This window comes from Bemisia tabaci, chromosome 2 (genome assembly GCF_918797505.1).
Source record: "Bemisia tabaci chromosome 2, PGI_BMITA_v3".
Lineage (NCBI taxonomy): Eukaryota > Metazoa > Arthropoda > Insecta > Hemiptera > Aleyrodidae > Bemisia > Bemisia tabaci.
In genome coordinates, this window is record NC_092794.1 from 28,143,628 (window position 1) to 28,168,008 (window position 24,381).

General features: G+C 39.0%; 1 protein-coding gene across 1 annotated transcript in view; it reads right to left on the reverse strand.

Moving 5' to 3' along the window:
- The window catches only part of LOC109032423 (polypyrimidine tract-binding protein 1), a 49,574-nt gene extending 34,540 nt beyond the window's left edge, over window positions 1–15,034 (reverse strand). Inside the window, exons 1-6 of the mRNA XM_072297073.1 lie at window positions 14,776–15,034; window positions 9,056–9,114; window positions 7,202–7,463; window positions 6,649–6,732; window positions 5,477–5,604; window positions 1,585–1,618 (exon numbers count right to left, since the gene is read on the reverse strand). Coding sequence (XP_072153174.1) covers window positions 1,585–1,618; window positions 5,477–5,604; window positions 6,649–6,732; window positions 7,202–7,463; window positions 9,056–9,114; window positions 14,776–14,860 — 652 coding nt within the window. The 5' untranslated portion in view covers window positions 14,861–15,034. The remainder of the gene's footprint in view (window positions 1–1,584; window positions 1,619–5,476; window positions 5,605–6,648; window positions 6,733–7,201; window positions 7,464–9,055; window positions 9,115–14,775) is intronic.
- Window positions 15,035–24,381: the final 9,347 nt, after the last annotated feature.

Below are 24,381 nucleotides of genomic sequence, written 5' to 3' on the forward strand. Positions count from 1 at the left end.
TTTTCTCGCGAAATGAGCCAATTTTCCATTACTTTTCCTCAACATTATCTTAGTAAGTTCAAAATTAGTTCAACATTGCGTTGGCAAGTCCCCAAATTTCGGGCAAAGTTCAAAAAACGAAATTTAAGGTGATTCAATTCAACCATTTAAATTTCATTTTTTTAAAAAACTTTCTTCGACATTTTGGGGACTTGAAAACGCAATGTTGAACTAATTGTGAACTAACTAAGATAATGTTGAGGAAAAGTAAGGGGAAATTGGCTCATTTCGCGAGAAAATCGTATGACCTTTAAAATGACTTATTTGGGGGTCGGAAACCCCCCTTAAAATTAGTTTGAAGTAATTTCTGTGATTTTTACTTGAAAGTGCTTACAATTTGGTAAATTTTTCCGTTTTAGTTTTTTCTTTACGATAATTTGAACCGGAGTTATGATTTTTTGAAAATAGGTCAAATTTGACCTTTGACCTATCATAACTCGGTCAAAAATTAAGATATTGATTTGCGATTTGCGCCAAAATTCTTAGTTATTTATGCTCTTTCTAATGATGTATCACAAGGTAGGGTTTACCGTTTGAAAAAAAAAGTTGGGGGCCCCTGCGCCCCCCCCCCCAAAAAAATTTTGACCCCCCTAGAAGATGGTCACCTTTAAACATTCTAAAAGTTTCGTTTTTCTATCTCTAACCGTTCAAAAGTTACGAGGGGGGGGGGGGGGTTTACGGACTTTTGGGACACCCTGTATGTGGTAGCAGAGTGCAAAAAATTTATATTTACTTCGTAACCTACTAACCAAATTTTAAAATCGCCTAGATGAAAAGCCACAGTTTGGGTGCTTTACCCTAATTTGATGTTGCCTCTTGTGAGGTAAGTTGCTACAAAAAATTAGCTTAACTGACTTCAAAGCCCAATTGTAATGCATGGCAGATTCGGGTAGATATGAGAATTCCAAGAGAGCACTTTTAATCACATGAATGGAGCTAGCTTTAAAATATTGTTGTTTTTTTTATTTTCCAGGTTTTAAAACCACTCACTGTCAATTCGATGCAGTTTATTTTGAATCTATGGCAGGGCAAATTCAGAAACTTTTTTAACATACCACCCAGATTGAGTTGTTTGGTGATTAAACAATTAAATTGATGCGATATTAAATTATGTTTTCTTGTTTAAAAATCTTATAACTTATTTTTCATTCATTTGATCAATAAGCCTGGAGAGGTTTCACATAAAATTTGAGAAAAGAGTCAAACATTGAAAAAAAAAAAAAGTATTTAAGTGGGGGAAAAAGGAGGAAATAGGTGTGAAGTTTACTCATTTTCAGCATACATGTATGACATGAATGAATGATTCATTAGGAATTCTAAACTAAAAGGGTATATAAAACTGTTAATATTTAGTTAATTTTTCTGGAAGACTTGAATGAAAGGAGAAAAAATGAAAGTGAAATTTTAACATTCAAATTTGATGAGCTCCCTGTGAGATCAAACTCTTTTTTGCACAAAATAAGGAAAGAAATAAAATGATCGAATAATGTAAGAAGGATAAAAAAGTGATTCATAAGTAGGTATTTGCTGGTTTTGAAAACGTACCAAATAAAGTAAAGAGAGCATCTGGAGTGACCATCTACGAAGCACGCAAGGAGACATGGTAGTTAGCCAGAAGGTAAAAATCGAGACGGAGCGATTTCGATACATCGAAACATCGCAATAAGAGCATGAGTGTGAGTGAGTTAGAGTAGTGTCCGCAACAGAAAGAGACAGAATGAAAAACATAGCAAAAAATAAAAATAAAATAAAATAAAAATAAGTAGATAAAATGGAAAATAGAGTAAAGATCATAGACTGGGTGGCAAAGGAGTTGATTAATAAACAAATAAAAATGGAAAATTAAAATTTAAATCAGCTTTTAGTAAACTTCAAAATAGGACACACACTTTGAGTAGATATTTGTTTAGGGGCGTAGCCAAAAAGTCAACAGTTTTGATGTAGGAACAGCAGAAGATATCTCAAAAGAGAGGACGGGTTGCAAGAAGATGTTACTTTACATAGAATGCTCAAGAGCTAGGAGACTACTTTACAGATAGCGTAGTTTTAGACAGTTAGAATCCTGAGTAGATATTCTTGAGTCAATTACCAAGTTGCATGGGCAGGATGTCAACTTATTCAATGATGGATTCAAAGAAAAACTCAGATTTTCTAGGGACTCCTTCCTCTTTCAGTCCTCATTAATATCAAAATATAAGACACTCTAACAATGGCAGATAAATCTCTGGATCATAAGGCAAAAGAAATGTGAGCCAAAGTTACTGCAATAAAACATTCAAGTGATTAATTTTCAAAAAAATACCTAAAATTCAAATACGATCAATTGTCTGTGTACCATTTTGTAGGTGACACAGCAAGAAAATAATCACAGTAATCGACGTCCTTGAATAATGCAAAAAATTATGATCTATTAAGTGCAATGTTTCTGAGATTTAAAGAACTCTTAACTTGAAAACTACTTATTCATTTACTTGCTTTTTTGACTACGCCCTTGTTCTTAGAAGTATGAATGCTATGAGCTGAGCTACTTACAAATCAAACATATGTAAAATATATTTTCGAGTCAAGTGTTTTTCTAATTGTGTAGGTATATGTTTCTGAGGATAAAGTAAATGCCCAACAATTATCATCGTTATTATTTTTCTTTTAAAAAAAAAAAAAAAAAAAAATCCCAATTTAAAAACCAGAAGGACTGCTTTGAAGGCCTGTATAAAATATGAGTTTTGTTCAATATTTGATGCAGATATATGCATTTTTTTTTTTTTTTTTTTTTTTTTTTTTTTTTTTTTTTTTTTTTTAAATTTAACATATGGTACTTAATATTGATATGGGGCAGTTTTCTATGATTCTGTTTCAGCAAAACATTTGAATGTGTACTCCTAAACTTTTTCAACTCATAGCATATGCTCAACTTATTGTGCTTCCTAAAAACTTTCTGGGCTACTAATATGTACTCTCACCAGAAGTTCACACGAAACACGATGTCCAAAATTTCCATCATCAATATGTAAATAAGAAAATATCATTCATTGCTTACATCAAAATCAGTAAAGTCAAACTTCCCACATGCTGAAGAACCCAACATCAAGTCGAAGCAGCTATTTAAACAAACTTATTATCTGACAAATATTCACAATCGGGCTTCATAAAAAAGCCATCCTCCTCTGATGCACAGAGTCTGTGAGGTTGTGTAGAGCGATTCAGTACACCGAAGAAATTAGTTTAGAGCCTCATTTCAACTCAAGTATATTTTGGTTTTTTGGGGAGCTAGAATCTTTTAAAATTACGAATACAAAAAAGCTTGTTTCTCATTTACCATTTGAAAAAGGAAGTTTTCACTGTATCTACTGTGACATATGTACCTACAGTTTAGACAAAAACGCATGAGTTATTATGCTTGGTATCTAACCCTTTTTCGTGGTCGATGTGTTTTGCATTACCAGTGAAGACTTGAAAAAATCCATTCTATAACTTTTGATTCATCGATTAATATTAATAGTAGTTTTTGAGAGAATGGGGCTGGAATTCAGACGCACTTTATGCCTTTTGAATTTCGGTTACCTTTGATTGATGGCAACACTTTATTATCAGTAACATATACCTACATCGGGGAAAAATAGTAATGGGATACTGAAAATAAACTCATTGACAGGGATTAATCTAATCATATGGGCTCAAATAATAGATAGTGGGGAAAGCTAGTAAATGAACATTAATTCATTCAACATGTGCTCTTGATTAAGCCTTGATGAAAATGTGACTAAGAAAAAATTGACACTTTGAAATACGAGATTGACCTCTGACTGTAAAGGAAGCCTGAGAACATTCAAAAGTGGTATATACTCTAATAACTAAAATAAAAAAAATAAAATAATAAAAAAAAAAAAAAAGACCCAGAATTTTAGGTTCATGCACATAAATTAGACATCTGCTGCCAATAAGAGCCTGATATTGCTTATTAACAAGTCCTTACTGAAGCCTTGAGTGCTATCCTATTTTCAGGAAAATAGCTTATAAAATGTTCATCAGGAAAAGGCTATTGTATTGTTCAAACAACGAAAGGAGAATTGAATCAGATATCGCCCAATGGCAAGAAGGTGTCACTTTCAAGATACAAATTACACCTAGAACGCCTGAATAGCTGAATAGAGGGTCATCCCTGAATTATGGAATGCTAAATTTGCAGTTTTTTGATCCCACTCTTCATTCTTCCTGTAATGCTCTGTAACACTGTACCGCCCCCACCCCTAAAGAAATGTTGCAACGTTGACCTCTCTCCCCTAGTTAAAAATAAATGAGTGAGTAATTAACGGTTATCTATTGAGAGCTCATTTTTCTTGCAAATACTCATCATAATCCCTAGAAATGATAAAAAAAAGAAAAAAAAGAGCCACTTAAAAACCATTTTCCATTATTTTACTCGGTAGGTACCCTTCTAAGTTCCCTGTAAGTAATGTTGCCTAAGACCCTCCATACATAACATAATTTAAGGCTGGCCTTTGATGGCTGACTGACAAATGTGACATTCATTTTAAAATATTTCTATCTACTGACCAGAACTACTTAATGGAAAACCAACAACCTACATTGAAGGTTGTACAGGGGGGTCTTAGAAAAGTAAGACAAGCAAAATAGGAACAGGTGAGTAGGAATTAGTGCACAATTTAAGAAATTATTTTCTCAGCTTTAGGAAAAATAGGAATCCTTTGTGCTACGCACAACAACTGTTACCAATCTCCAAGGGGTGGAAAGGAAATTTGGGTTGCAAATCCAAAGGAGGCGTTCTAGGATTTGCATATATTGCAAGTTTACACCAATATGAAAACAGCATCTAATCTATTTGCATGAACTTTAATGAGTCACTGTGTACGGCCTTCACCAATCATACAGTCCTTTGAGGGAAGCTTTCCTGCATATTTTTTATGATCAGATTACACAAGAATGAATTGTAACATTAATTAGGTCCCGAATTCAAAGGAGGTGCCAAGGAAAACAAGTTCACAAACTTCCTCAGCAATAAGGCAGTAAAATGGAGGTGGAATGGGATTGTGAGACTTTTTATGAACTTCACTACTGGCATACAAACAGAGCAATACCTGCAGAATAGGCCAGATTCAACTCCTCTCTTACTCTCTTCAAACCATAGTTATTTTTTATATTGACTAAAATTTTTCTTTTTCTAAAAGAATTTCCGGGAGAGTAAAAACAATTGAGTCTCACAGAAGTGGCCCTTCACCAAATCACTACTCTAAACATACGGAGCTGTTACTTAGCAATGTGGATCAAGAATTTATTCCTTGGCGATGACAGGAGAAGTCTGAAGGAGTTGAATTGAGCCCATCCTTAAATTTTCAAAGAGTGAAATATACCTACTCTAGAATACAGAGAAGAACTGAGGGGAGATTCATTGAGATATTTATATGAAAGCATGTCTTACCTCTTCATTTAAATTACTTATAAGTAAAACACAAGTGCCTGGAACTTGACTGGCTAGCCGCAGTGGCCCTGCACCAAGTGCTGAGTTGGCTCCGGTGCCAGGGAGGGTGAATCCTCCAATTGGGAGTCCTGTACCATTAAAACACTCAATTTAGAGGAAGGGATTGTTACAGAACCCACACACCAATTAAATTTGTTAGCATTGAAGATTTTTTAGGATGCAGTTCTTGATGCATTAAAACTAAATATAAGTAACCAATTATTGTAGGCCTGAGGATGCAGGGCGATCGTGTTGGTGCCAGGTTGCTCATAGGAATGAATGAACCCTGCGCCTCCCAACATCACATACCGTCAGCTTGTGGGGTGTGGCGGTGTTGTAGCCTAGCTATGGTGCATTGCCATACAGACCCTTAGTACCTAAGTATCCCCTTTCCCCCACCTTGCACAAAAATTATGACTCCATGGATCATTCATTGCCTACAACTAATTTTAGTGTAATCATTTTCGCGCTGTCTCTTTGTATCTCCTTCCTTTTGGTGAATTTCTTCACATACTGTTCAATTTGACCTCCCATACACTAAAAATTCAACTTAATTTTTTTTGGATTGAGCGTTCACTTTTCTAGCTATGCATAGTATCAGACTTACAAATTTAATACTGGTACCTTTTTCTAACATACAATTTTTTTTTTGTAAAGAAATCATTGTAAAAATTGTCACTAACCCCACATCCATCACATCGATTATTTTTGTGTACCAGTCTGAGAAATGGTTTATTCAGTATTTTTGTTTTTTTTAGAGTTGTACTAAGTATTAGACCTCATTAAGAGAGAGAAGAAAGAGAAGTGGTGGCTCAAGTTTTTTTCCACAATTTTAAATACCAAATTTTTGCTAAAATTGGTGTAACAATCGTAACACACAGACAGGCTCCGTTAAGTAAATTTGCCCTTTAATTCCTTGTGGAATCTTCTGAATTCCAGCAGTTAGGTACTACAGCATAACACCTAGGTATTTTAGGCATATTTTGTTTTGTTTCAGAGTACTTTCTTCGATTAAAAAACTTTTGATTTCTTAATAAGTAACTAAGTATTTATAAAGTAATGAAAGATGTTTGGATCTTTACATAATCCATCTAGTGAGCTAAAAATTTACATTACATTAAAATTCCACTCACCACTAACAGGTGATCCAGCGTAGGAAGCAGCCAAGGGAGAATTTAACGCTAATGGAGTAAAAGGGGAAGCCAACATGCCAGGAGCTGAGGAAATAAGATACATTCCGTTAATAGCTAGGTAGCATGTAAGTTTCATGAATAAATTAGAGAACAAGACAGTGAGTAAGTGAGTAATAAGATAAGAAATGACGTCATATTATAGTAATACTGTGTCCACAAAAGTAACCTAGAAAAAAACCTTGCATTTGATACAATTATCGATTTCCATAAAGAATGCAAGGTTTCTTTCCAATAAGAATTCTGCTTTTATTTCTTCAAATTTTGCCAGTGTTTTTATTTAGAAAAATTCTTTTCTTTTTTGCTATGAATTCAAAACCTGCCCAGATTTGTGACTTAATTAATGCGATCTATTACACGCCAATTTGACCTTGCCAGAAACAAGGACGAATTACCTTAATAGGATGTACTTAAGTAAGAGAGCTTGCCAAAGATGAGCTTGATGACCGGTAAACATGGTAAATCTGATAAATTAAGTTCTTCCCTGGTCTCATACCTGAAATGCGAGTGTGGTCCGACTGAGAGAGGGAGCGCCTGGCCGCCTGGAGGGCGACGGGGGAGTTTGTGCCGGTGAGGAGGAGCTGGGGCAAAAGCTGATCGGGGATTACGCCGTCCAGGCCGCTCTCGCCGTTGGGCAGGCTTGGGTTCGTGTAGTCCCGCGATTTGTCGTTGTTGTATTTCACGTTCAGATTCGTCAGTTTAGAGTATTCTATGCGCAACGTGCAGCAGGAGTTGTACACGTTCTGTCCATCTAGAGACTGCAAAAAACCAAGCGAGAAACGTGCCTTACTTTCAAATTGAGAAAAAATATCAGATTTTTTACAGGTGTTACAAACAGCAATGGAGATGTTGCATGTGTGAGGAATTTGCGATTTGACTGTTGATTCTCATGTAAAAGTTTGCAAAAAACACGATGGTGCTACTGGTTTTCTCTGAAATCAACTCCCAAGCTCAAAAAAAAGCTCTCAAGTTGAGGCCAAAATGGGGGGGGGGGGGGGGATATCCCACGCAATCCTGAGAGTCCACGTCTACATCAAGACAAACTCTCCATGCAAAGATAGGGATCAAATATATATTAGCAGGGTTGCTGTTTTTTCAGTTTTGAAGTCCCCAATTAAAGTGGCAGTCCTTTGTATTTGCTCCCTATCTTTGCATGGAGAGTTCGTCTTGATGTAGACGTGGACTCTCAGGTTAGCGTGGGATATCCCCTCCATTTTGGCCTCAACTTGAGAGCTTTTTTTGAGCTTGGGAGTTGATTTTAGGGGAAGCCAGTGTCACTATCGTGTTTTGTGTAAGATTTTTTGAGTAAGAATCATTAGTCAAATCGCAAATTCCTCACACATGCAACATCTCCATTCTCAGGGTTTAATAATAGCCGAGATATCGCGCTTTGGAAATTTCGGTTTATGACGTTTCGGTTCACCGCGGTAGTGACGCCCTTCGTTTCTTCCACCTTGCTTTCGTCAGTCAGAGAGGCACACATTTGCACCGGTTACTCAACGTGAAACTCGGATGGAAGTCAAGTGGAAGAAACCAAGGGTGTCACTACCGCGGTGGATGACGTCATAAACTGAATTTTTCAAACCGCCGTATCTCGGTTAATACGGAACGTATAGAGTTGCTATTTAGATAAATCTCATTAGGAATCAAGCACCCAAACAGGATTCTGTGACGAGCGTAACTGACCCATTACGCACGGTCCTGCAAGGCCCTTAATTGAGCCCTTTTTAATAAGGTGAGCGGGCCGGGATCTTTTGCTGCGTCTGATGAGAGACGAGGGCGGTTTTAGCTCAAGAGAACATACCAGTATCGTTTGATGCTAAAAGCTGAATTTCAGCACAGTGGGTTTCAGTGTAGGTAATTTAAAGCTATTTTATGAATACATATAAGTACATATTTAATTGATATCGTTTATAATCGTATATCATATAGATATCGCCTGCGAGCCCAACAGAGATCATTCCTTTTCTCTCGTATCATAAATTAGTTATTTTTTGCTTTCAGAAACATTCCAAATAATTATTTCACAGAGCAAACCAGGGTTCAACGGCTCACGCAAAAATTGCAAGTAAACGAGAAGCACGCTCCACAAATTCCATCCCACTTTACTGTCGAGACTGCCTCATGAGTGCAGCAAATTTAATTTACATGATTATACAAACTGACTATGAAGGCGGGAGCAGCGAGTAAGCTTTGTTAATATCCATTTTCCTTCTGCCCCGCCCTCCATCCGTAAAAAGGGCTACAAGGCTGCGTTCTAAAACATAACGAAAGTCTCCCCCCCCCCTCCCCCACACAAAACAAAATACAATGTCAATAAAATAAAAACATTCATGTATGAAGAACTCACCAGTTTAGCAGACTGGGCAGTGACAACATCTGGGTACTGAATTAATACTTGAAACGAATCTGAAATGAAAAATACAATTTGTGCGATTAGCCACCGAAATACTTGTATATGATCTACGAAGGACAATAGGGGGCTGCCCATAAATTACGTAGGTAGCGCGATTTTTCCAATTTTTGACACCCACCTACACCAGAACTCACCACCAGCCGAAGCGGAACTCCTCATGGGTACCATAGAAGCCCATGTTAGCGCCTACAAGACTGCGTAAATACTTCTCGCATTGCGCCAAACGCAGTGCATTCGGTCAGTTGGCGCGGCGCACGGTGGATCGAGTCAATGGGAGGGGTCGGTCATCGCGCATCACGCGTCTTATTTTCTCTGATTACGAGATTTCCCAACCCTTCGAATAGAGCAAATTACACTCATCAATGAGATTCTTTCGTCGTAATTCCATTTGGGATCAGTTTTCAGCCGAATACGATTTTAATACAAGTTTGAAACACACTTTTTCCATGACTATTTGAAATTGGGGATCCTTGATACTGGTTTTTCACGTTACTTTCGGCGAATTGACCGTAAGCATCGTACATAAAAAAATTTTGCAGAACTTGACTCAAGATCAGTACTTTGAAGAGTGAGGGAGGCGGCTTTAACACCCCCCACCACGAAGGTTGCCATATTTCTTTCAATTTCTGCCAACATCGTTTTTGTTCATGGTTATTTGGTTTCTTTTCTCCAATTGCATACTGACACTTAGGTACCTATACGGAACATTCGATAATGTTTGCATTTTTTCTTCTCTTTTCCTCCAGCCGGTCAATAGACTTTTTCATGTTTTATGAACTCTCTAATCTTCAGTTATTCACAAATATTCATATTTCAAAAATAATCAAAAGATTAAAGAAATAAAAAAGAGATGTGTATACTGTAGCTTCTTTTTATCGAGTCATCCTAAAATATTATTATAGGTACTTATCACCACATTAGAAAAAATTGGAATGTGCAGGGAAAAAAATTATATCATCTTCCAGTATTCGTTTTGTTCCTCGTGTTTTGGAAGTGTAGTTTGAGACTATAATTATTGAATAAATATTAAAATAGGAGAAAATTATTTTTCATGCAAGTTCTGATCCTGGAAGACCTCGAGAAGGACTATTGTCGCTTGAAGAAATTTCCTTTTCTGTATTTCTTCTTTTCAACCCTACACCAATTTTTACTTTCTCGCTACCCAGGTAGAGAAGTATGTCATCCTCCAAGGGGGAAAAAAGTTGAAATTTTCTATTTGTAGGGACCATGAAAAGTTCTAGTATGTTTGCAGACAGTTTGCAAGAAACTAGACGTTGAAAATATACAAGGCGCAAAAACATACTCCTTAAACTTTATCGCACAGTATAAAAAAAAACGCTGATCGAATCAGCTTTAAAGACCAACAGAAGGTTATGTATCGTCCAAAAATAGCAACAAGTAAGCCAAAAATCATAATCGTAATAAATTATCGGATTTGAAGATATCGTGTGATGCACATTTTATTGAGACAATAGAGCAAGATCGGATTTCCCAGCAGGCGCGACTTCCTATCATTCAAATGGACCGTAGATTAGCGGATCTTAGCGGCCTAAGTTATTAACTAATTATCATTCCCTGATAGTGTACAGAGGCAACCCAACAAAGGATTTTGCGGACACTTGTGGCCATTTTTTTATCGAGCTATTTTAACATTTTTTGGGGCGTGTTTTTTAAAGCAAGCCTTTGAGGTGTTTGGTCCTCCTAAAAATATGCCAATTGCACATTAAAGAGATACCAAAATGTTTTCTTATTAGGGAGGGAGAATAAGCCATGTTTATTGGATATTGTTGATTTATCTCCACAGAACTCATGCAAAAGCGAATAAAACCTTGAGAATTAGACGCAAATTGATACCACCTGCAATTCAGCTTTAGGCAACCCGCATGTCATAGCGGAAGGGTTCAAAATCCGAGAACCGTGGATACATTCATTTTGGATGGAAGCGTAACTACTAGTAATCCAAGAAAAAATATTAAAATCAACTTTTTTTTTGTCGCCCATGACCGACCTCTACCATTGACTCGATCCACCGTGCGGCGCGCGTGAAACTCATATTAGCGCTGCGGAAGCTGAGACTTCGCAACTGGTGGCTCGAGATCCAGTAGGCAACTATACGCGCTTGACGGTTGGTTTTCTGCCTACACGGATGATTGAAGGCATTTTAAAGCGCGTAAAGACCTTGCGGTACGAATACCTGTAATAATACGGCTATCACATCCATCGTATCCTGGCTACTTTCCTTAGTCCAATTCCATTAACGGGATATATTTACTGAGGGATTCATCTTGAAAAGGTTTTAAAATTTCACAAGAAATGCTGGAATTGGAGCTCAAAGCATGAAAGTCACTGCAAGAGTAAAATTTAGCGATTTTTTGACGAAATTAGGTGGACAAGCCTGCGTCAAAAAGCTGATGAATGATTTTTTACGTCCGTTGACTCTCATTTGGCTAGCTTTACTGCCGTGATGGCGAAAAGAGCAGTAAGTGCAAAAATGAAGTTTTGAGAGGGGCTCAGAAGCTTCTGACCGGAAAATTTTATTGAAAGAGACCTCCGTTCTTTGTCAAATTGCCCCAAATCGGCCGAAAGACTCCTAGAAATCGTTTGGATGATTAAAACTCGACTGATTTTATTTCCATCACATAAAAAGAATATTTTTCATGTTCATGCTAGGTTGTTGTCAGGCAAGACAGTCGTAAGTGCTATCCTCTGCATGCTTTCGTGGTTGCGTATCGGACACACAACAAACACATTGTCAGGTTAGAAATTCGCAGAAGAGGGCGGCACTTTACTTGAAAGCACTGTTTTCATTGGCTCTCCGGAGGAATATTGTCACTTACTGCTGTTTTGCCTGAAAGTACGTCATTTTTTGCACACCTACGGCTTTCTCATGTCTTGTTTTCATGAAAATAAGATAAATTATTTTGTTGTTTTGCTTATTTCAGTGATTTCATCTAAAAGATATTAGACGAATTTTGAAGGAGATTCGATTTCGAAAATTTGACACTTATTATACTGCTCTCTTCGCTATCACGACAGTGATTATTTGTTCATTCATACTGGGGCTAGTGACGAGACTCCTGAAACACCTAACCCTGCTAAAAATGGTGATTACAAATGAGTAGAAAATCAAAGTCATGTGAGTAAAATTTTAATTCATATGAATAGAATTTCAACTTATATCAATAGAATTTAACTCATATGAGCAGAATTTCTCTATTCACTTTTCGCTGACTCATATGACCAGAGATTCCAACTCATATGACTAGAGATTTCAACTCACACGAGCTCAGCATTAAATCTACCGTGTCTGATATCTCAGAAACCAGTCACCGCATCAAAAAAATTATAAGAACAAAATGTTCTTATTTTTCAAATTAACCTACTGTATCGGTGTCTTTTGGTCAAAAAACACTTTTGAAAAATGAAAAAAATTTAATTCATATGAGTTGAACTTTTCTACTATTATGAGTAGAATATTCTAGTGACATGAGTAGGATTTCTACTCATATAAGTAGGAAGTTCTATACTCATGTGAGTCGGCGAATTCTGAATAGCCTACTCATCATTTTTAGCAGGGAAAGAACTGTGACTTCGGTCACAATGCAGATTCCGTCTAGAGAGGTTCTGAAATTCTCCGAGGGGCGCTCGAGCTCTTTGCCTAGAAATCAGTGTAACTAAGCACATTTTTATCGAAATGAGATCAACGAGACATCATTTCGATGGTGTAAGTCCGCAATCACGTATCTCGTTTGCGGTGTCTGTAAATCTCTGCCTCTATGTTAGTTTTTCAAAGGAGAACAAAATGACATCATTCTTTGAAGATTTTGCAGAATTTACTTCAAACAGAGAAGAAAAATCACGGCAGTTTTCCTGCCTTTGAGTATAGTTTTCCGTTTAAAAAATAAAGTATGACAGGAAGTCTATGCGACGTCGCAAACCGAGTTATGTGATAGCCGACTCACACCGTCGATTTGTAACCCCATGAAATGATCTTTCAGCTCGCTTAACCACCCCCATTTGGCTAGCTCTATCCATGCTCTCTCGTACGGGGGCTATTGACGGGACTTTCGGGACACCCATTCTAATAAACTCCAACTTGGGCCGCGACGCAGCTTTGATGTGTGAGTGATGAGCATCAGAATTGAGTGGGCAGAGTACACGGTATACGTTTCCGCGAATTGGGCGACTCATGTTTCCTGTCATTCCGCGCCGGGCGCCCAAGCCGAAGCGGGGCTCTGCGATATCATTAGTTGTTAATAACCTAATTCAGAGTAATCCTGACGTTCGTTCCTCCCGATCCTGTCCCTTTTAACACTCCCATTGCAGCTCTCCCCCCCCCCCCCTCGAGCGGGGGCCCTCGCCGACCGGAAGCTGTTGCGAACCTTGTAATTACTTATAACGTTTTCGCACAACATCCATCCAGTTTTTACGTTGATTAAATATTGATTTTACTAACTGATAGAACTGAGATCGGTTATTTCATCGGAATTCATTTTCATAGTTCCAGTGTACGGACGGATCCCGGGGAAGAGTTGGCGTATTGAGCAGTGCCCCCATTCCATGTCCGTCAAAAGTTCCGGGACTCGGAACTTTTTTTATCCAATTTCTCTCACTGTAAATGACCGCGTCAGAAATTCCGGGATTCTTTTTAGATTTCTTCAAAAGTTCCCAGAAAGTTCCGGAAAATGCAAAAGATCCGAAATATTTCGAGAATTTCATAAGTTAGAGGAAAAACTCAGGAAAATTTCAAAAGTTCCGCAATTTAGTACTAGTTCTGGGAAATGGGAGCACTGGATTGGGTGATTCGCGCGACTGTTCAAAACGTATCCTGAGAGAGAACAGAGTTATAAGATGAATAAGGTATAGAAGTTACGTGCACTGGTATTTCGCCTTCAATTTTCGATCAAGGCAAAAACAGCACCTTCAGTACAGTATTAGCTATCTATTAGAAGATTTTTGTTCCAGGTTGTCTACAAATCTTGCCTTGCACTATATGCGTTATGTTTGACTTCCTACGACAATTTTGAAGATAGTTCTGTTTTTCGTGGAGGTGCCTATCAATGATATCATGCAATATTAAGTCAAGAATGATTTACTTCTTCACTTTATTTGGGGAAGTGGTGCACTGGTGCATTGGTGCAGGCTTCCATCGTAGATATCCTGTAGAATCTATTTCCAAAGGTAACTAAAAGGGAGAGGAGTGATAGAATATAGCGTGGATAAGGGAAACAAAATTTTGTAAACAACGATAAAAATGTTTTAATGACATCTCCGGTATTACGAGATATTTGTTGAATTGCCGATTTTCTAAAGCCGTACAAAGAGGACGCGAATCGTCATAAAGTGTAGGACTGAGAAAAGAGCAGAGAAGGCAGTCCGTAGTCTAGTGGCAAGATGGAGTGTGTACTCCGAAATCAATACCAGAAATTGGGTGGTGAACCAAATTTTTTTTCAAATGGTAAAAAGTCGGAGCGTTTAAAGTGCCTTCAAAAGTGAAGAATACTACCGAGCATTACTTATAAGTTAGAATAGTTGCTCATAGGACTTCTCAACTTGTGGAATGTAGATGCTTAAGACAAATATCAAAATAACTAATGAGACTAAAAAAAAATTGACTTATGATTGAAAGAGCAATAAAAAATGACAATACTTACTATTTCTTGTAAATGTAACAATTTTTAAAACTTTTCCATATCTGGAGAATATCTGAAACAAAAAAGGGAGAGGAAATTTAGACATTTGTCGATGGCCAAAAGGGGGGGGGCATGAAAATTTCAATGATTAATACTATCTGACTTTTGTCGCAAGCCGAGATGCATGCCTTTTCTTGTCATATCATCATAATGATCCATCCGACGGATAAAGAATTTTAGCGATGAAGAAAAGTCACACCGATTAAAATGGAATTTAGGCGGACGACGGATATTGGCGGAGAGATTATTTCATAATTTCATAAATATATGTAAATGTATATATATATCCTGAGTCGCTATATATATATATATATATATATATATATATATATATATATATATATATTGTTCTGACCGTCATTTATATGAAATGCAGTTTTTTACGAGGTATCGGTCTCTAATATTTTTTTTGTATGGATTTTTCCACACTAGCGAGCTTACTACAAAATGTGGTCCACTTCATGTCAGTTGTATAATCTCTGGGGCAGTTCCCCATGAAAAAGACGGAAACAAGCTCTGTGTTACTCTTGACAGCAATAAGCTCATGATAACTAATTAATGAAAAATCTTTAATGAAACAACAAGGACAATGCCGAGCCAGATGTCCTGCAAACAAAACCGAACCTCTTTCTCGCATTCGCACGCTAATGTTCCCCTCGTCTATCCGCTGGGGGAGGGAGGGGGGAGGACATTCACAAGCCGCTTTTCAGTTCGTCGTGCTCAGCGTAATTTTGTCATTAGGCCGAGTCCGAAACCAACATAAACATGCCTTGTAATTTAATTAACTGATAAAACAATAATAACAATAACAACAATCCGCACGCTCGGCAAATATGATCCGGACGACGCGACGCGGCATGCTACCGCGGTGAGGAGAAACCGCGTAAATACTTGGGTTTTCTGTCGGAGCTACGGTGTTGTATCCGGCCCGAGGGACCATGAATTTCCGCTCACGACGCAAAAACAGCAGATCCACATAGATTTTCCACCGGAGTTGCGCGTAGCCGTCCAGCTTGAGGGACGACGAGAGCACGCTAGACAAAAACAGCGCATCTACAGAGGGTTACCATCGGAGTGAAGCGGTTCTTTCCTCGCCGAGGGACTATTCGAGTGCGCTGAGTAAAACCGCATATCTGCAAGGGGTCTCCATCTAAGTTATGCTTTCATGCTTAGCATGACAGGAAGGTATTTATGAAATCATTTTCAACGGCCGCTCGCGCTCAGCAATACGCAAACACTTGAACGGCTCCACGCAGAAACAATAAAGTTACCGGGGAGTACCCCTGGGAGAGGGGAGGGGGTCGTTCCTACAGCTGTGTCCCTCGCGAAACCACCGCGAAATTACGCCCCCTCCCCTTATCCTCTCCCTGGATTCGGAATGATGTCCATGTACGGCTGTGCACGATTAATAAAATTTGAAATTCCTTATTTTCAATTGGATTACGGCGACCGCAGCCTGCGCCTGTGGGGGCATAAGGACACTTGCTATTTTCATATCTTTTTTATGGACCTTATCGGGATCAACATTTTAGCGCGAATGTTGATAAGTGCACAGTCTGTCGTTTAGTTGCGCGCAAGTTGCGAAATTTTAATGAGAGCGTTGTTCGGATTTTCATGTACCGGATGATTATGGTGTATGGTTGATTCCTCTGTGGGAGTAGGATGTGTGTGCATATCCGTGATGCAAAAATTTTGCTACCACGACGAAATCTTCACCTTTGTTTGATTTGCTTTGTTTGAAAGTATGCGAGTTATAAGTCTGGAGTGTAGCTCCAAACGCGGAGAAGGAACATTTTTTGGGGGGTATTTGACAGTACACAGGACAGCACAGTAACACGATTTGATCATTGTCATACTAGCCAACCAGGTTGTCCTGTTAAATTGCATACGTAGCCTTATTGGACTAAGTTTAAACTTTTACTTGACGTCTGTTGAATTTGTTGTTTGGATTAGTTGATGTTCAAGAGATGTCAGTTCATGTTGAACCGATATCAGTTGAACCTCAAATGATACTAGCTTTCAACTGTTACCTGTTATATATCTATTGAGTATCATCTGGTATCAGTTCAACCTCTACTGGTACCAACTGATACTCATCAAATATCTGCAGACTTTCAACTGGTATCAGTTGGTAACAGTCGATATCAGCTAATATCAGTTAAGATCAGTTAATATCAGTTCATTTTCTCTACTGATCTCAACTGATCATTTTCAACAAGGAAAATATGCAAAATTTTACTGTTGAATATTTCTCGAGGTTCCTGAACTGTGCTCTTTCAGGTATGTTACGAATGTGTTAAAATTCCCAAAAATCTTCCTTAGTCAAAGAATCTCAATGCAAACCAAATGGATCCCCCTTTATACAAGGGGCTGTTTGAGGAACGATCAACCGATCAGCCGATCAGCTTCTGAAAACAATGAAGTAATTCACTATTTGTCAAATTCAATGCCATGACAAGGTATTGACGATAAATGGACATACCTACATTTTCCTCGATCATTTTCCTTGCAAAATCGACGAAACAAGTCTGACATTGGTATAGCTTTTTTCAAGCCCTTGGATCTGGGGGAAAAATGTGCGGAGACGGATGAAAGCAAAGTTTCGTACATTATTCGTGGATAAATATGTTTGAGCTCATCCTTTTTCCGCTCGTCAGACTCTAGGAGAGTCATTAAAAAAGGTTCAAGAGGGAAAACTTGGATGATTACGAGAAATTAACAGATGCTCGCTCGCCCGAACAGGCGTTTGTTCTGGTTCCCGGAGACGGAGAGCCAACTCAAGCAACATGCACCGCGGTATTATCCTCCTGAGGGCAATGTATGTTTATGCGGGGCTCGCGGAACATGTAACGAAACTCGGAGGAGGGGTCGGTGGGCGGGGGGCCATTTTAAGGAGAATGAGCAAGGTATAGCAGGAAACTCCTGCGCTCAGCAACATCACTGTATGAGCTCTCAAAAGTTGCCAAAATTTCCACCGATAAATCGACAATTTCTGAGAGTATGGGTGTGCGGCCTCATTTTCAGCTTTTAGCGCTCCGTCTTTATGTCTCTGGATAGACCTAATTACCGACGGGGGAGAAAAAAGAGCTCAAGGACGAGGTACCGACAGCAAATTTCTGGCTTTTGCTGCAGATACCTAACTGTTCAATGGAACCAAAGATATCTCCGTTCTCAGCTCACTCAGTATAAAGTTTCAATTAGAGTACCTTCATGTGGAAAGTATGGACAACTCGATTTATGTAGCTCTTGGGACCCAAAAGGGCAACAACGTGAAAAACGAAAATCACCAGAAAAGTGCCGCTGCCAACCTATGAATTTGAAATATTAATCAATAGGGCCGGCAGCACATTGTAAATAAGCGGTTTTAAGGATTAAGACTTTGAAACTGAGAAAATTCATGCAAAATCAAAGTTTCATACGAGCTTTTATAGTTTTTGATCGGTGTACCTACTCGTACAGTTTGAATTGGTACCAATGGATAATTCGAGTTCATAGGTTGGCTGTCCTTTTGGGCCCCAAGAGCTACATGACCCGAAACCTAACCTAACCTCCAAACCTCCAACTAACATAACCTCCAAATTTTCGAGTTGTCCATACTCTCTCTCTAAAGGTACCTACTCTAGTTTCAATATTTCAAAGAACATTCGCTCAAGTTAAGACACTTACAAAAAAACAACTTAAAACGGGGCTGAGGCCGCAAATTAAGTCCCGTTTTAAGTTGTTCCTTTGTTAGTGTTTCGGGCCGATTAAGTTGTTTTTTCTGTTGTTAGGATAGGACACTTGGACACTCCAATTCAAAGTAAAACATTCGCTAGTTCCCCGAAAAATTCTTAACTTTCAGAGGCGATTCGGCAAAGGGCGAATGTACATACGGCGTTTTCCCTTCAGCACGGCGACAAAGCGGATGACTGTTATTACTGTGCGATGGGACCGCCGAGTAAAATGATGTGTGGTGGAAGTCAGCAAGGTAGAGACGTTCTCGGAGGGGCGGAGTGGGAGGGGGGGAGGCGTAACATGAAGACGTCGGCGGTGGGTCGGAGTGCAGTTTTCGTAAAATTCTCTCCACGCGGAGCATAGGATTTAATAGTAATTGCTCCGCTAAGCTGATGCCTTGCAGTGACGTAACGGGGCTTACAGTGAGCCAAGGTTAATTGGTTTTCGGCCGCCAGGATTTTGCCGCCGTAAATTTTAATAACGGAAAATTCGTTTCCTCCGATTCTCGTTATTTTTTATCTGCTCCGTCGTGTCGCCCGATTAAATTCCCGCCGCTTCTCCGGCCGATTCGCAGGATGCTCGTCCACTAAATAGGGCCCGTATGGTTACTTGAGCTTCCTTGAAACTATCGTAACCCTTGTCTGACACACTCAGATCGTAGGACTCGTAGGTGGATCTTGAGAAAGCTTTGCGCCTTTCCGCCACTCCCAAATACGGTACAGTTCCTAAGGAGAGCCTTTTAACTTATCTCTCGAATCCGAGCGACACTTCATTGGTAACGTGTAGCGGAGCATTGCGAGCTCACGCCTCGCGCCATCGCGCCTTCAATTTTTCAGATGTAGCACGGACATCCATCAAGCACGAATAGTTGTATCTCTGCGCCGTCGTCAACGCGCATCATTTCCTTCGCTCTGTTTCTATATTGTGTTGGTTTCGGTTGTCTCATTTGTAGTGCTGCTTCAAGGAGCACGTGCAGTAACACAGCCGAAGATAGGAAATAAGTAAACCGGCCTCGTGTTTTAACTTTCCTCCCGACTTCCACTAGCAGCATTGCGAGTTCACGCTCCACTACTCACGGCACGTAGGTACTTTTCGGCACTAAACGTAATATTTCATGTGCAATATGGACACCCATCAAGCACGAATAGTTTGCACCGCGTTCAGATTTCTTTTATTTTTGAAATTTGAAATAAGTTAAGGTTAAGTTTGATCAAAATAAGCTATGGCGTGTCCAAATCATTAGCCATTTTGAAAAATTTCTACCCCAAGAAAATAGCCCAAAACATAAATTTTCCAGCATTGTAGTAGACTCCGCCGCCTCTCGGGACTTATTTCCGGTTTATAGTTCCTGGACCTCCGTTCACCACTATCATGCGTGCGAGTACCTTTCATAATTCTTCACTTTCTTTTCTCCCGTTCATTTATGAATTTTTCGCATATTTTCTTGGTCACAATTACTTTTCTATTCTAAATTTGCTATCTGTTAGCGAATCGTGTCTTTGGCGCGCCCAGGGGCGTGTCTGCCAATGGCAGATTGGCGTTATGGCCGGTCTGAGCCTACAAACAGGGTGTATCTAAAATAAACCTCTTGAGAAGGAGCTTGTCTATTTGAAGGGTGAATGGGGGTTGAATTTAGCTGTATGTACGTAGGCAGGATCCACTACGAGTATGAGCTTAAAGTGGTAACATTGGTTATTTCTCATTTTCTTGTAATACAAGACAAATAGTTCATAGATTTTTGTCACTGTTATTTTTGCTACATATTTATTTTAAAAGAGGAGCGCCTTGCCAACCAAGAGGGAAATATTTTCAGCTTATGTCACTCTCCACACATCAAATTTTTACATAAATACCGCGCGACGAGGGAGGACGAGGAAGGAGCAAGTTGAAAAGTTTCCAGGTTTTATTTTTTTTAATCCTGAGTGGAGACCTCGTAAACTCTCGTCAAGTAAACCCCATTTCTGTGTACTCGAATCGACTTGGGACCCAGCAGTCCACCATTTGCCTACGCGGACTGTCATATTGTGCGCGAAAACCGGGAATGCGGAAAAATATCCTTTTTTTCCTGCGGAATTGAAATCCAGCGTTTCTGTCGGAAATAATGAGCAGTCTCTCTCCCCTACCAACCAACCTACCTGTTTTTCCGGGAAGGGGAGCTCCCCCCCTTTTTGACCACTCGGAACCGCTAAAAATACCCATTGCGTCTGGTTTACTGCGGTGAGAGGCCCGCGCAACGGACCATTTCACCTTTCCCTGTCCAATGGAGTAGCCAATTAATTATTTAACCGGGATATCGGGAGTTCGGGACGAATGACGGAGGTAAAGGGGCGGAGGTGGAGGTGGGGGGGGGGGGACGTCCCCTCGTCGTCGGAAAACAATGAGCTCCAAAAATGACGTCCTGTCTGTCATTCTGTCCTCCTGAGGAGGCCCCGCCCCCCGCGTAACTCGAGTGGCGACCCAATGTAGATAGGCGGTTTTTGCAACGCGTGGCAGCATCCATCTCTCTGCTTTATTATAATTTGACGTCACTTATGAGACCGTGCGCATGAATGAGAACAGCTGAGTTCGTATCCAAACGTGCAGTCATGTTATGGGTAAAAATAGACCAATTCGCAGCTAGTGTTTCAAAATTTGTACTCTATTTGTACTTTACTTTTTTCACCGGCGATAGCGAGCGAATCGAGACGTTCAATTGAACATTTAATGTTACTTGAAGACATATTGGAGAAATAGTAAATACCTACTATTCAGAAAATCTTAATGGCGGCGGCACACATTAAATTTATGTCATCCGATAACCGTTTGTAAAATACAATGTTATACAAAAAACTTCAATTTCTTTTTTTCCCCCAAAATATTCCACAACTATATGTAACCTGGTAACACTGGCACTCTTTAAATATTTATTTATGAAATGGTATTCCGACATGCTAAGAACACAAAATTGCAGTTTTGTATAACTTTTTGAACTACACAAGACGAACCAAAGGCATTACGTAGATTTCTGCGATGAATTATTTGGGACAAAACTAAAATTATATTGAGACAAATACCAAGTATATTTTTACAATTCTATTTTACGCTGCTGGAGACCTCAAAAAATTAGGAGGGAGGGAATCCTCTTTATCTGTTTGACAACGTTCGAGGATCGTAATATTTACTTGTGCGGCTCTCTGGAAAAGTAAATTTTGGGCAAAAATTTTGAAACGCTCTATTTGAAATATGCGATTCAGACATCGAGATGCCATTTTCATGTTTACGCTGGACGGTGTATTTACAGTGCACGCATCACTCATTCCGATTAAAATTCTATTGAAACATACAAAACAATCCCCAGGGCGCAATCGGCGTTTATCAAAACGGAATTAACTTTTTTGACTCCCCTCAGAAACAGCGTATCCATCGACTTTGTTGGGAGCACATGGATGCTTTTGTAACTGACTCACTCATCCGGTGTCCATTTATTAATGAAATAATACGAAAGCAAGGCAACTAAAATTATTTCCATTTAGAAGAGTGCCTCGAGGAGACACTGAATAATGAAAGACAACAATTCCACCCGATGAAGAGCGATGATCACTTCTGCTCGCAGTTCGAAACCGGTGAAATATTAAAAAGGAACCCGCACTGGACGAGTTTTTTTTTTACGTGTTGATTCAGGGTGGTAAAAAAAAAATGAGCCCGGCGATATGTTCACATATTTTTACTTTCCAATGATATTTAAGTACCGATTCGAAATAGTGTGCATGCCAGATCGAATGATTGCGTTTCCCTCATAGAACTGTCTTTTATTGTTTAATGGAAAACAAAAAAATCAAGTCGGGAAAGTTACATACCTACCTCCCGTGAGTAGGTATGCGGTCGGTGAATTCGTTGGCATGTGCTGTTTTCATGCGTGAGTATAAAAAACGGGTTTTCCCCTTTTTTTTGTAAAGTCAACACTGGAAAAAAAACACATTGGATCTAGAGCCCAGACTCTTAAAACCATCGACAAGAAAAAATACTCTTGATTCAATCGGATTTAAGCTTGAATCAAGAACCAAGCCTCTTAATCTGAGCGGATTTCCTTTTGATTTAAGCTTAAATCTGATTAAATCAGGAGTATTTTTTCTTGTCAATGTTTTCAACAGTCTGGACCCTAGATCCAATGTGTTTTTTTCCAGTGAATAGGAAAGATAGTAATTACCGTGATTATTAAATGTCTTCCTTATATTTACCAATGTATATGTAAGTGCTGTTTTATTAGTTAGTTATTTTATTTACAGAAATACAGCATCCCACGCCATTAGCGCCTGTACAAAGAATTTGGGAGATGGGTGATTAGTACAGCACTAAAGTATTACCTATTAAATGCATTCTTCTATCTAATATGGATAGGGTATCCGATGAATCGATGTGCTAAATATCTCGTTTGTGTCGATTTGTAAACAAGACAAGGTGTCGGTGGCTTCTTTTAATCATTAAGTAACCTGCATTTAGACTGGAATTCAAAGCCTCCTAAGTATTTTTATGTGACCCGTAAAACTGGATTTTATAACGAATGGAACATAAACATATGATCCTTGAGTAAAATTCAACCATGACTTATTCATTGTAAACCTGAATATTTGACATTGATCAAATAGAATACAGATCACACGCAAATGGCGCCATTTGAGTTTCAGCCGTTTGAATTGTGCTCTACCTAAATAGTTTAATTTCAAACCTCTTATCGGGAAAATCATTTTCTCCATATTTAGATGAATAGCAAGTATCAAAATCATCCGAATCAAAATGTCTATGTGGGGGACTGTACACGGTACTTTCACAAGTTTAGCAATCCTGCGGACCCCAGCTGGTAGCTCCTGCCTTAAAGGAAGGGAAGGGGATGTTATACAGATGGTCACCGGCTTCATGGCGTATTAACCAACCATCAGAGGGACAGACCGGTCTCGTAGCTGTGGTAAAAGCAGCCTGTCTAGGAGATGGTACTCCAAAATCAAACCCTGTTCCTCCAGGTTGGGGGTTGGGGCATCGGGCTAACTCCCCGATATCTGGAAAAAACTCACTGTTAAAAAGCCTAACATGAACATCCTCGGTGAACATAGAAAAAAAACGGATCTTGGCAATTCATCTTTTCAAATTGTCATTGGTGAATATTTGGTTTTATTTCTATCCTAAAGATTTTCGATAATAATTTTTTTTTTTTTTTTTTTTTTTTTTTTTTTTTTTTTTTTTTTTTGGATGGAAGTATTGCTTCATTCTAAAAATATTTCCACTTTTAAAACGTTGCAAATATTTGTAAAACTTTTTCCAAGCGATTGCATCGATATTACATTTGACATGGAACCACCTTAATATTTACAAAACACACATTAATTTTCATTTAACGAGTATATTTTTTTCATCAATATAAATGAGAATAATCCATGCAGAGTGTGCAAACATTTCAAAATAATGAGTTGAAAAACGCTGAATCCGCGAATTTAAATGTAAAAGCCTATCATAGAGCGGAGCGGCGCGGCGTGCAGCCAGCGCAAATGCGCACTGGCGAACCTACAGGGATACTACTGGCATTGCGCAATGCTTGAAGTATTCCGTTAGGTTTGTAGGCGCCAAATGCGCGTTCCATGCTAAACCTGAGTGCTAAACCAGTGACAGTACCGAGTACAGTCCCCCACACAGACATATTGATACGGATGATTTTGATACTTATTATTCCTCTAAATTTTAGGGAGAAAATTATTTTCACGACAAGAGGTTTGAAATTCAACTATTTTTGGTAGAGTGCAATTGCAAACGGCTGAAACTCAAATGGCGTCGTTTGCGTGTGATCCGTATTCTATTTGATCAATGTCAAAAATTCAGGTTTAC